General features: G+C 40.3%; 1 protein-coding gene across 3 annotated transcripts in view; it reads right to left on the reverse strand.

Moving 5' to 3' along the window:
* Positions 1-13788, reverse strand: part of LOC143816809 (retinol dehydrogenase 7-like) — a 76880-nt gene that overhangs the window by 10390 nt on the left and 52702 nt on the right. For all 3 annotated transcript variants that reach the window (XM_077297669.1, XM_077297670.1, XM_077297668.1), the window contains exon 4: positions 8354-8517. In XM_077297669.1, the coding sequence (XP_077153784.1) occupies positions 8354-8517 (164 nt within the window). The remainder of the gene's footprint in view (positions 1-8353; positions 8518-13788) is intronic.

The raw sequence follows: 13788 nt of genomic DNA on the forward strand, positions 1-13788 counted from the left end.
CCGTGACGTCACGGCTTGTGATTGGTTGCGCCGCGGTCAACCAATCACAAGCCGGGAGGCTGGACGCGCTCATTTTAAAATGGGCGCGTGTCCAGCCTCCCGTGACGTCACGGCTTGTGATTGGTTGCGCCGCGGTCAACCAATCACATGCCGGGAGGCTGGACGCGCTCATTTTAAAATGGGCGCGTGTCCAGCCTCCCGTGACGTCACGGCTTGTGATTGGTCAGGGCGGCCATATTGCCGGGACGCGGACCAATCACAGCAAGCCGTGACGTAATTTCGTCACGGCTTGCTGTGATTGGTCCGCGTCCCGGCAACGTGGCCGACCTGACCAATCACAAGCCGGGAATTCACGTAACCAAGTAATAGCGCGAATTTTAAACAAACAACGCTGCCGGTTCCCTCGCTGAAGTCCCGGCTGCGTCGGAGAGGTGAGTATAGCGATATTTTTTATTTTAATTCTCTCTTTTACACATTTTAACATTAATGTTGTTGCGATACCCGATACCCGATACCACAAGAGTATCGGAATCCCGGTATCGGAATTCCGATACAGCAAGTATCGGCCGATACCCGATACTTGCAGCATCGGAATGCTCAACACTAGTCAGCATACATCTTATCATTTCTGTTAGAGTTCTGTTTTTTCTTTCTGCTACTCCATTTTGTTCAGGTGTGTATGGAACCGTTTTCTGGTGTTCTATTCCATTTTGTCTTAAGTAGTCTTCTATTCTGTGACCTGTAAATTCACCTCCATTATCACTTCTGATGACAATTGGCTTCCTTTGAAATTTGTTACTTGATCTTGTTACATAGTCTACAAGTTTATCAAAAACTTCACTTTTATTTTTAATTAAGTATATGACTGTGTATCTTGAGTAATCATCTATAAAAGTCAACATGCATCTATTGCCTCCTGATGTAGTCACTTTCATGGGTCCATATACGTCAGTATGCACCAAATCAAGTGGTCTTTCGCTTTTCATCTCACTTTCTTTTGGAATAGATATCCTTGTGGCTTTGGATTTTATACAACATTCACATCTTATGGTAATTGAGCAATCTGATATCTTTAAGTCTTTTGTCAATTCTTTTCTCTGTAGTTCCCTTATACTGTCAGGGTGTCTATGTCCTAGACGTCTATGCCACATGTGAATACAGTTTTTGTGATCATGTGTACATACCTTCATCTGTTCCTTTGGTGTGTCAAAATGATATAATTGTTCATCTGCCTTGACTTTGGTTATTACTTTGTTTCCTGCAATAATTGCACACTCATTGTCTTTGAATTTCACTGTAAGTCCTTTTGATGTTAAACGTTTCACAGATAATAATCCGCCTTCCAATTTTGGAACATACAACACATCCTGTACAAGTATCTTTGAATCTTGCCTGAACTTGTTTGAACAATTTAGCATACCTTGTGCGGTTATTTTGCTTCCATCTGCAAGATAAATGGCTTCTTTCTTATCTAAATCAAGATCAGTAAAGAAATTCTTGTCACTTGTCATATGACTCGTTGCTCCTGAATCAATAAACCAACCAAGTGATGATTTCTTGTCTGTTACTTTAAATGTGCCATTCCAATTATTCTCACATGAATCGGAAATTGTGTTTTTTACTTTCTGTGTATGCTGTTTATGTTGTAATTTTTGTTGTTCTGCTTTCCATATGGTACAGTCTTTCTTTAAATGACCTTTTTTCTTGCATCTGAAGCATTCTCTTGTCTCTTTATTATAGGGTTTTTTGAATTCTGTAGCTTTAAGAGCGTTTTCACTGTCCTTTTCAGTAGAAGAATCATTTCTTTGTTCTTTTCTTATCTGATATTCATCTATTAGTCTTGTTTTCACAAAATCTAATGTAATGTCAGTTTCTGGTCTCGTCTCAAGGGCATTTATCAAGGCTGTATACGAATCTGGTAAACTGCACAACAATATAGCTGCTACATCACTTTCTTTAACATCTTCACCAATAGATCTTAGCTGTGATATCACTTCCATAATTGAGAATATATGCTTCTGCATATCGTCATTTGCACTCAATCTCATACTGTACAGCTTTCTTAATAAAAATAACTTGTGATTCAAGCTAGGTCTTTCATATTGTTTTCTTAATGCTTCCCACATTCCCTTAGCTGTTTCTTCATTTCTTATATGTATTAATTGAGCATCATCCACTAATAAGCTAATGGTGGCTTTAGCTTGTCTATTCTTCTTAACCCATGTCTGATTATCTTGATCTGGTCTGGCTGTAACAATTACTTCCCATAGATCATCCTTAGATAACAACATCTCTACTTTGAATTTCCATAACTGATAATTTTCACTATTCAGTTTAGATACTGTAAATTTCAGTTCTGTGTTATTCATCATCTTTATATAGTCTTACTTGTTTAGAGAGTTGTACTGAAGATATTTTCCTGTATGTCCTGTGAATTCTCTGTAATTATATCCATCTCCTGGGATCATGAATTCCTCTGTCACTCTGTATCTGGATTTATTTCCTTCTGTTTACAGAGCTTATCTGTGTGCTCTGTTATCTGGGGATATAAACCAGAATCCTGCTCCCTGGGCTTGTAGTGCAGACCTGTAGTGCAGGGCCCATAACCTGTTGCAGAGTGCGTCTTCTTGCAGTCACCGCTGTACTTACGAGAGCTTCAATCAGCAAGATATCTTGAGTAAACAGTATTTACTTCATACTGGATAAACATGAGATACAATTCAGTGTCACACAGTCTGTGCACTGAGGCATATAACACATTCAAGAAGAAGAAAGAATAATCAGGAAGTAAGAAAACAACCAACAATTGAGAGCTTCCCTCCCAACATTACAGCAAGTATATAACTTTACACACTATCGCCATCTGCTGTCTGGTTAGTATAAAGTCCTCCTTTCACTTATAATAAGTCCTAATCTGTTGCATATGCCAACACCTTTACCATCTCCAAAGTCACTGGGTAAGTCACTCTTTTTTAGAGTATAAGCTATTATGATCAGTGGGATTCCCTCTCTCTCCCACATGGAGGGTGTAAGTTCTTACGATCAGTGGGGTCCTCTCTCTCACGCCTGTAAAGTGCAAGCTCTTATGGTCAGCATGATTCACTCTCTATGCCACACGTGTATTTTCTGACCAATGACAAGCATTCCAGTATTGAGATTCACACAAATGTTTATGCCACAAATAGAAGTCTTGGGAAAAATTTGGTAAATTCAAATTTTAAAATTTTTCCTCATCTCTAATCCTAAGGAGAACCAATAATCTGATATTGATGAACTCATCAATATCAGATCATTGGGTGTCCGACACTCAGTTGCCACACCAATAAACTGTTTACAGCTCCTGCAAGATGTAATCAGTTGGAATAACATGTCTCCAATAGCTGTGTAGTATGGCCGTTGATGAAAACTGCATCTTACCTGCAAGTCTCATCAACAGCCGATAGATAAGGTACACAGTCATGCTATTCTGGCTCCATTCACTGTTTACATCTGTAAGGGGTTGAGAGTCTTACCCCTTTAAGTCCCCATGCTGCTACTGTATATGTATATTTATACTCTATTACCGATATGTATTTTATGTTGCTGCACCATGTATTTTAATAGGGACAGTACTGTTTGGGTTGTGACCACTAGATTGGGACATAGAAGTCGCTACTCTGTATATAGCACTGTAGGAGTTGACTGTAGGAGGGGTTAGCTAGGAATAAGTCAGGAAGGTCTTCCTGTACTATTCAGTCGGGGGGTTTGACCCCTTATTGCTCGGGTGGGCTACATACCTGAGCTGCCAGATAACCCCGTAATGTTCAAGCATGTGCCCAGCCATCCAGGGTACATGGAGAAGAGCAAAGTACAGCAGATCCTACAGTAGAGAAAGGAAGGAAAAAGATGAAGACAAAGAGGTCACCGTAATAGTGTACAGGCAGGTCGCTCCAGAAAGTGGCGGATAGCTTCGTGGGCTAAGTATCTGATGTCCTGGGTGAAATGGGCAGATGGATGCTTTACCGTAGTGATGCTTCACAGGGAGTACATTGTGGGGCTGTCTGAGACGCCCCAACCTGCGAAAACACTTAGTGACGCAGGAAACAGAGAAGGGAAAGATGAAGTGATATGCTATATCATTTGTGATGGAAATGCTGGAGACTACTTGGATGTGCTGTGTCCTGAAGTAAATAAATTTGTTCAGTTGAGAGTTGCCCTGGACTGTGTCTCTATTCATTGGGATCCAGAAGCAGCCGCTTGCCAGCGAAGCAAAGGTGACACTGACAGCACAGTGAATACTGGGCACAAGATGCAAAATAAGAAACACCTTTTTCCTGCAGAGGGAGATCAGGGCATCAGACACCCGAAAAGCTCAGCCACAACTACTGCCCTGGCTGACCTTTACACATGCAGTTGGAGCTGGAAACAATTGATTGGTGATTCCAAGTATAGGATATGAATATAATAGAACTGGACAATCCCATTATTTACAGTTCTCAGCATAAATGAGTACATCCTCTTTGAAAATTAAGAAATTAATCAATATCATACTGAATACAAGAACAATTTCCAAAACTTTGACAAGACTGAGTTTTATAGAATTTCTTCAGTTTTACTCAAATTAGTTGGTGAAAAAATGAATACACCCCACATCAAAAAATATTTGTATTTTGCATGACCTCCATGATTTCTAAGGACTGCTCCAAGTTTTCTAGGCATGGAATTAACAAGTTGACAACAATATCTATCTTTTTCTGTTATTTAACCCATTCACGACATGTGCTGTATATATAGCACAAGAGATAAGAAGATTGCAGCATCAAGTCTCCTATGGAGACTATTGAAACATGTAAAAAGTGAAAAAAAGTTTACAACAATAAAAAAATATAAAAGTTAAAATCACACCATTTTTGCCCCATTCAAAATAAAACAATGAAAAATATAAAAAATAAACATATTTGGTATCGCCGCATTCAGAAACACCCGATCTATCAAAGTATAAACAGAATTAAGATTGATAGACGGCGTAATGTGGAAAAAATTAAAAATGCCACAATTACGTTTTTTTTTGGTCGCCACAACATTGCAATAAATGCAATAACAGGCGATCAAAATATTGTATCTATCCCAAAATGCTCCCGATCTATCAAAGTATAAACAGAATTAAGATTGATAGACGGCGTAATGTGGAAAAAATTAAAAATGCCACAATTACGTTTTTTTTTGGTCGCCACAACATTGCAATAAATGCAATAACAGGCGATCAAAATATTGTATCTATCCCAAAATGCTATTGATAAAAACATCAGCTTGGCGGGCAAAAAATAAACCCTCATCCAGTCCCAGATCCCCAAAAATGTATATATACACTCACCGGCCACTTTATTAGGTACACCATGCTAGTAACGGGTTGGACCCCCTTTTGCCTTCAGAACTGCCTCAATTCTTCGTGGCATAGATTCAACAAGGTGCTGGAAGCATTCCTCAGAGATTTTGGTCCATATTGACATGATGGCATCACACAGTTGCCGCAGATTTGTCGGCTGCACATCCCAAAGGTGCTCCATACAAGGCAGGATGGATCCATGCTTTCATGTTGTTTACGCCAAATTCTGACCCTATCATCCGAATGTCGCAGCAGAAATCGAGACTCATCAGACCAAGCAACGTTTTTCCAATCTTCTACTGTCCAATTTCGATGAGCTTGTACAAATTGTAGCCTCAGTTTCCTGTTCTTAGCTGAAAGGAGTGGTACCCGGTGTGGTCTTCTGCTGCTGTAGCCCATCTGCCTGAAAGTTCGACGCACTGTGCGTTCAGAGATGCTCTTAGGCCTACCTTGGTTGTAACGGGTGGCGATTTGAATCACTGTTGCCTTTCTATCAGCTCGAACCAGTCTGCCCATTCTCCTCTGACCTCTGGCATCAACAAGGCATTTCCGCCCACAGAACTGCCGCTCACTGGATTTTTTTTCTTTTTCGGACCATTCTCTGTAAACCCTAGAGATGGTTGTGCGTGAAAATCCCAGTAGATCAGCAGTTTCTGAAATACTCAGACCAGCCCTTCTGGCACCAACAACCATGCCACGTTCAAAGGCACTCAAATCACCTTTCTTCCCCATACTGATGCTCGGTTTGAACTGCAGGAGATTGTCTTGACCATGTCTACATGCCTAAATGCACTGAGTTGCCGCCATGTGATTGGCTGATTAGAAATTAAGTGTTAACAAGAAGTTGGACAGGTGTACCTAATAAAGTGGCCGGTGAGTGTATACGGCACATGCGTGTCTCCACCTTTGATGTGGGCTACGGTGCTGAGTCCGCATCTTTTCCGGCACATGACAGCTGATTTGATCAGCTGAAATGTGCACCTAACAGCTGCGGGTAGAATCATGATTCATCCGCTGCTGTTAACATGCTAAATGCTGCTGTTAATCACTGACACCGGTATAAAACATGCCAGCACAAGAAGAGTGTTACAAACTATGCCCATCGGTGTCCCAGTCACATGATCACTGGGCGCCGATTGTTTAGTATGACAACGACCCTCAGTGGCTGACATTCATAGCAGAAAAGCATTTCTGCTGCACAGAGCAGGGCAAAAGCGGCTTTTTTTAATCAAACTTTGGCGTTTTTTTTTCACCACTTAAATAAAAAAAGAGCCTGCATATGTTTGGCACCTATGAACTCGTAATTACCTGGAGACTCATATTGGCAAGTCAGTTTTAGCATTTAGTTAACATGATAAAAAGAAAAATAAATTGTGGAATTGCACTTTTTTTGCAATTTTACCGCATTTGGATTTTTGTACAGTTTTCCACTACATTATATGGTAAAATCAATGGTGTTGTGCAAAAGTACAACTTGTTTCACATGGCAATATTGACAAATAAATAAGTTATAGCTCTGTGAAGAAGGTGAACAAAAAACAGAAAAGCACAGAAATGGAAAGTGGCCCCGGAGGTGAACGCTTTAAGAACAACCTCTTTAAGAGCCTGAATGCTGGATGGAAAGTGAATCTCAACTGTTTGCTCCATAGGTGTTTGATTGGGTTCCAATCCGGAGATATACTTGGCCACAGAATCACTTTCACTCTGTTCTTCTTCAGAAATGCAACATTGTCCTTAGATATGTGTTTTGAGCGATTGTCATATTGGAAAAATGCACGTCTACCAAGGGCACGGAGTGATGGTAGCATCTTCTGTTTCAATATAGAGCAAGACATCCGTGAATTTAATATACCATCAATGACGCTCTCATGCAGCCCCACATAAGGACACTGCTATCACCATGTTATACTCTATGCATCATGCATTTTTGCAACGCCATACAGTTTTGATGCCATCAGTTCCAACGTCTTCACATTTTTCAGCATGGGGCCTGGCACATTGTAGGCAGGCTTTTTTGTGCATGGACTTCAGGAGATGCTTTCTTCCTGGACGACACCCAAACATGCTACTCTTCTGCAATGTAAGCCATATTGTGTCACGGGAAACACTCACCCCGATTTGGTTTTCTACTTCTTTAGCTAACTGCAGTGAACTTGCATGTCGATTTTCTTCAACCCTTTTTATCAGAAGATTCTACTGATAAGGTGTTAACTTCCGTAGTTGGCCTAGATGTCTTTGAGACGGTTGTAGGTCCATCCTTGCTAAATTTTTGAATCACTTTTGCTCCAGTTTTCTGACTCATAAGTAAAGATTTTCTGACATTCTTGCAGCCTTCATCTTTCTTGAGTAAAGAAATGATTTTCTTTCTCAGACCTTGTGACATTTCTCTTCCATGTGGTGCTATTGTTGGAAGCATGAAATGAGAAGGGGTTTACTTTGTTAATAACACCCTTTTATTGTAAACTGTCTTGTGGACCCCTGTTTAATGAATAATTACACTGACTTGCCTTCAAAATTTTGTTAATTCATAGTCTAAATTTTAGCTTTACTCCTAAGACTTTCATTAGGGTTTACTCATTTTTGCAACATGGGCTTGACTGAATTTTTTATGAAAATTACTTTTTTGGGTGTGGAAAATAACAAATCTTGTTTGCAATCAATGGCACACATTTGTTGATTATGAAAGGAAACTAAACGCTTTCTGACATATCTGTTGGGGTATATTCACAAAGCACTTATTTCTTGGCTTGACACTGTCTTGCTGAACAAATTAACCAATACAGGCAACTGTATAATTATACAGTTGCATATATTCGCTACTGAATAAATAAGTTCAAAGAGTATTAAGACTGTAAATTATTTTTATATAGTGATGTATAAAAAAAATCACAATTAACTACACTTTTTAATATTTTTCAGTTTGCAAGATCGATTTGATTCTCACCTTCATAATAAAATGTTAAAGAACAGAGTTTAAAAAAAACTTACATTTCTTAAAGTATTCTTCTCCATAGATCATTTTGGTCTCAGCAGGTAACATCTGCCATTTATCATCTATGCTCTTCTTAATAAGAGGCAAAAAAGTAATGCTTGTGTTGAAAACCCCTGGCTCCACTATTGAAACTTTTACTCCAAACTCATTAAGTTCCTGCCTGAAAACATGAATATGCATATGTGTGAAAAAAATATTCACATGCATAGTAAATGATAAGACAAAAAGCAAGCACATATTAACTGTCTGTAAACTTTATGGAAACCTTGAAATATAACTCCAAAATTATAGGTTGTTCCTTTACTAGGCAGCCTTAAAGAGGTGGCCCACTGTTTGCTTGTTGGTATATTAACATTTTCCACTATAAATCATTATATCCCTGAGGTTATGCCATCAACTGAAATCCACACGGAAAAGTTGACAAGCTGATAAATTTACATGGCGGTTTTTTTTCTGCGGCGCATGGATGAGATTTAAAGGGAACATGTCATGCCAAAAAATGCTATTAACCTAAAGATATGGGGTTACTTTGCACTGCCACCACAATGAGAGCCCGGCTTCCAGGACAAAATAAACTTTAATCCTTTTTATTCTGGAAGCCTCAGGATTTCAGTCATAGGGGCATGATCGGTGCGGCATCAGTCACTGCTCTGTACATAGTGAGTGGCGTCCGTAATCACGCCCTAACACTGACTGACAGCCAGCTCAGAACATCAGTACAAAGCTGTCAGTCAATGTCGGAGCATGGTTACAGAGGCAACTTACAGTGTACTGAGCGGTTACTGGAGCTCCGCTGGCCACGCTTCTATGACTGAAAGTCCAAGGCTGCCATGAAGGACTAAGTTCATGTTCTTCTGGTAGTCGGGCTTTCAGTGCACAACTTCGGAACGCTATTAATTTGCAGATTAATAATAGCATTTTTTTTTACATGGCAGGTTTCCTTTAATAAAATCACATCCACCACATTGGTTGTAATACATAATGGATTTTCCATCCAGAAAATTCACTGTAAACACATCCTTGTGAGCATATCCTTATAGTGGCATGTAATAGTTTGGGCACCCCTGGTCAAAATTGCTGTTACTGTGAACAATTAAGCAAGCTGAAGATGAAATGATCTCTAAAGGGCCTAAAGCTAAGGATGACTAAAGATGACTAAAGAATATTTTTGTATTTTAGGCAAAAGAAAATATTGTCATTTTTTTAATTTTAAAAATTCTAAAAAGGTGAAATGGGCCAATTCAAAAGTTTGAGCACCCTTGGAGATTTGTGTGCTCAGATAACTTTGACCAAGGTTTCATACCTTAATTAGCCTGCTGGGTTATGGCTTGTTGACTATCATTATTAGGAAAGTTTGATTCTGCGGCTGTGGGAGATGGAAATTTTCTTTATCAATCCAGTGAAACAGATTGAGAATGTTTTAACATGGTCGAGATTCATCGACGATATTCTGTTGATCTGGCAAGGCAATGAATGTGATCTCAAAAGATTCATTAGGATCCAAATAATAATGACCACAACATCAAAGTGTCTTGTAAATATAATCAGCCTTCCATAGAATTTTTGGATTTATTGCTTTACAATAAACGGGTCTTCTGGAAACTAAAACTTTCCACAAGGACACTGCCTTTAATTCATTCCTGTATGACACTTCGGCTTATCCTAGATCAACTAAAGAGGGGATACCTATAGGACAGTTCCTCAGACTAAGGAGGAACTGTTCTAACGATATGGTTTTCTTTCAATAGGCTGAGGAACTGACAACTAAATTCCAAGAGAAGGTACAGTAAAATGGTAATTCAACAGGAATTTTGCAGCGCAAAGAACAGCAAAAGAGAAGATCTCCTGGTACCAAAGAAGAAAAGTAAAGACAACAACTGGGTAATATTTATATCTTCGTATAACGATCACTTGGGTGAAATAAGGAGGGCAATTGACAAATATTGGTCCATTCTCACAACTGATCCTGTGCTGGGGAAATATGTTCCAACAAGATCTTCTATTACTTATAGAAGAGCAGAAAACCTGAAGGATTCGTTGGTATTGGTAATATTTCACGGGTAGAGGGAAAAATGGATTTAATGAAATTTCAACAAATTATTGATGTAAATATAACACCATCTGTAAAAAAGCTGAAGTTGAAAAAGAGGATGGCTTCTACAAATGAATAATTATGCTAAAAGCACATCAAAAATCCACAATAAACTACCCAAAAAAGTGCAAGCTAAAGGTTTTACAATGGCCATCACAGTCCCCTGATCTGAACATCAATGAAAATTTGTGGCTAGACATCAAATAGCAGTGTATGCAAGACGACCCAGTAATCTAATAGAATTGGAAGAATGTTCCAAGGAAGAATGGATGAAAATCCCTTAAACAAGAACTGAATGACTCTTGTCTGGCTACAAAAAGCATTTTGATACTTTCAAAAGTAGGTGCTAATAGGCATTAACCATGCAGGGTGCCCAAACCTTTGCATTGGCCCCTTCACCTTTTTGTAATTTTTAAAATGAAAAACATGAAAATATATATAATTTGTTTTGCCTAAAATACAAAGGAAATGTGTCATCTTTAACTTACGGCCTTTAGAGATCATTTAATCTTTTATATACCACTGTAAACCCCGATTCACCAAACAGTATGTGCAAGACGTTTGGAGTAAAATTGTTTGAAATGTTGTAAAATATTTGTGCAGCTCATAGTTTGTGAGCTTTAGTCTTTTTACTCCACCTCTGGTCAGTTCAGCCAATGTTTTTACCAGTGGGAGACCTTAGTGGGTAAATGGCATAAATTACAACAGAAATGTACTCCAATCTATGACTGGAGTATATTTGTCAGACTGGCACATGGTGTTAGGGTTGGCGGAATGCACCGAGTATATATATATGTATAAATAGGTGCGTTCGCAACCCGGGGTCCACTGTACAGGAGAGGAACCTGCTGCTGGCAAATGGTGGTGCTATATGGCGGTATAAGTGAACTCTGTTAACTCCACAGATTCACTAGAAACAAGATACTGTGCACTGTTAGCGTCACAGGGGAACACAGATAACTCCTGAGCTGATGGCAGTCAGTGGTCATGCACCAGAAAAGCACGCAAACACTCCTCACCGGAGGTGCCGGTATTCTAGGGGCTTATTTCAGCTTGGTCCCTGAATACATACATTCAAAATTCCTCACCAGAGGTGCCGGTATTCTAGGGGCTTATTTCAGCCGGGTCCCTGAATACATTATACAGGCGCGACAACAAATAACAAGCTCATGACATGAGGTGATACTAGCGCATGGCCGTGCGGCCATGCAAACCTCTTATAGCTGCAGCAGCTTCAGGACCTTCCTTGGGAACCAATGGAAGTTGCTGCAATACCAGAGCAACTTCAGGACCTTCTTAGAGGACCAATGGGAGCTGCAGCAGTACTTGAGCATGTGACCCATGACCTCCAATGAGAGGTCTTACCTTGTGCATGCTCAGTGTGTGCAAAGCAGGACTCAGTCCCAGAAAAGCCTGCTCGCCGCTGACCAGTGCAGGCTACAACAGCAGAGCCTGGAAAGACAGCAGTAACCCTTTGCACAGTATTAGACTGAGTGAGGACATCTTCGCTGAGCAGGCTCCACTGCGGCTGATGTAGAATGGGAGACCGCAGCAGACATGGTTCGAGATTCCCCCTGTGCAGCGGCAGAAACTCGACTCCTAACGCATGGTAGCTGGAAGATGTGACCAGTTCATTAAGATGAATTTGTTTACCATGCTCTCTCACCACTTGTTTTCACTGCCCCCCTCCCCACTAAGATTAGACTTGTTTTCCCAAAAGTTTACAGGCATCATCAGAGGTGGTATACAGACATTAAGGGTATGTGCACACGTTGCGGATTTCTTGCAGAAATTTCCTGAAGAAAACCGGAAATTTTCTGCAAGAAATCCGCATTTTTTTTTTTGCGTTTTTTTCCCGTTTTTTTTGCGTTTTTTTAGCATTCTGCAAGCGTAATTAGCTTGCAGAATGCTAAAGTTTTCCAAGCGATCTGTAGCATCGCTTGGAAAACTGACTGACAAGTTGGTCACACTTGTCAAACATAGCGTTTGACAAGTGTGACCAACTTGTTACTATAGATGCTGCTTTTGCAGCATCTATAGTAAAAGATAGAACGTTTAAAAATAATAAAAAAAATAAAAAAAATGCTTATACTCACCCGCAGACAGCAGATCTCACCGGCGTCCATTCCTATAGCTGATGTGTGCGCGCAGGGCCTTCCATGACGTCACAGTCACGTGAGCGGTCTCGACCAATCACAGGACAGTGACGTCATTCGGCAAGGTCCTTCACCGCACACCAGCTGCTGCTACAGGAACCGAAGCCAGCGTGCAGCACAGAGGCGGGAACACTCCGGGGCCATCAGAGGGTGAGTATAGGACTATTTTTTATTTTAATTCTTATTTTTTTACCAATTATATGGTGCCCAGTGCGTGGAGGAGAGTCTCCTCTCCTCCACCCTGGGTACCAACCGCACATAATCTGCTTACTTCCCGCATCGTGGGCACAGCCCCGTGCGGGAAGTAAGCAGATCAATGGACCCCTAGGTGTGCGGAATCCCCTGCAATTCCGCATTTTAATGAACATGTTGCTTTTTTTTCCGCGATGCGATTTTTTCGCGGAAAAAAAGGCTACATTTGCACAAAAAATGCGGAATACACTGAAAATAATGGGAGGCATATGTAAGCGTTTTTTTCGCGTTTTTATCACGTTTTTATAGCGAAAAAACGCGAAAAAAACGCGAAAAATACTGAACGTGTGCACATGGCCTAAAGCTTGTAAAACTGTTTCATGTTTATCCACAACTTTGGATAAATCGTGTCTCCTAAGGATTACATTATACAGTATGTTCTGACAGTTACAGACAATTTTTTCCTATAAAAATATATAGACTGACATCATGTTTCGATCTCTGAAACATATCTTGGTGGGTCCATTCACCTAAAAAAAAATAAATGTCCCTTTGACCTATATTGCGCCATATTGTCAGGTCACTAAGAATATATCCAACTATATTGCAGCCTTCCAGACAGTGGGGTAACTAGACCCCTATGTGCCCCCAAAACGCAAAACTTGAACATGCCCCCCCACCAGCATGTTGCAGAGATATGTAAACTCCAGCTAAACAATATGTAGTGTATATGATAAGCCCCCATAAAGAAAAATTAAATAACTTGTGTGAGGCAGTGACCCCTGTTACAGCTAGGTGGTGCTGTTTATTCTCCCCAGGATGCACACAGAGGCGTGGTGAGGCCATGAGGGGCATTGTAGTCGCAGGTGTAGCTGTGATTACAATTGTTAAAAGCCCTGTAGTTTAGAGAAGTTTTAGAATTCAGTCTGAGGAGTCTCAGGTGTGTTAGGGCCAGAGTGAAGCCTGACAACCCACAAAATACACAGTGGTG

This window comes from Ranitomeya variabilis, chromosome 3 (genome assembly GCF_051348905.1).
Source record: "Ranitomeya variabilis isolate aRanVar5 chromosome 3, aRanVar5.hap1, whole genome shotgun sequence".
Classification (NCBI taxonomy): Eukaryota; Metazoa; Chordata; class Amphibia; order Anura; family Dendrobatidae; genus Ranitomeya; species Ranitomeya variabilis.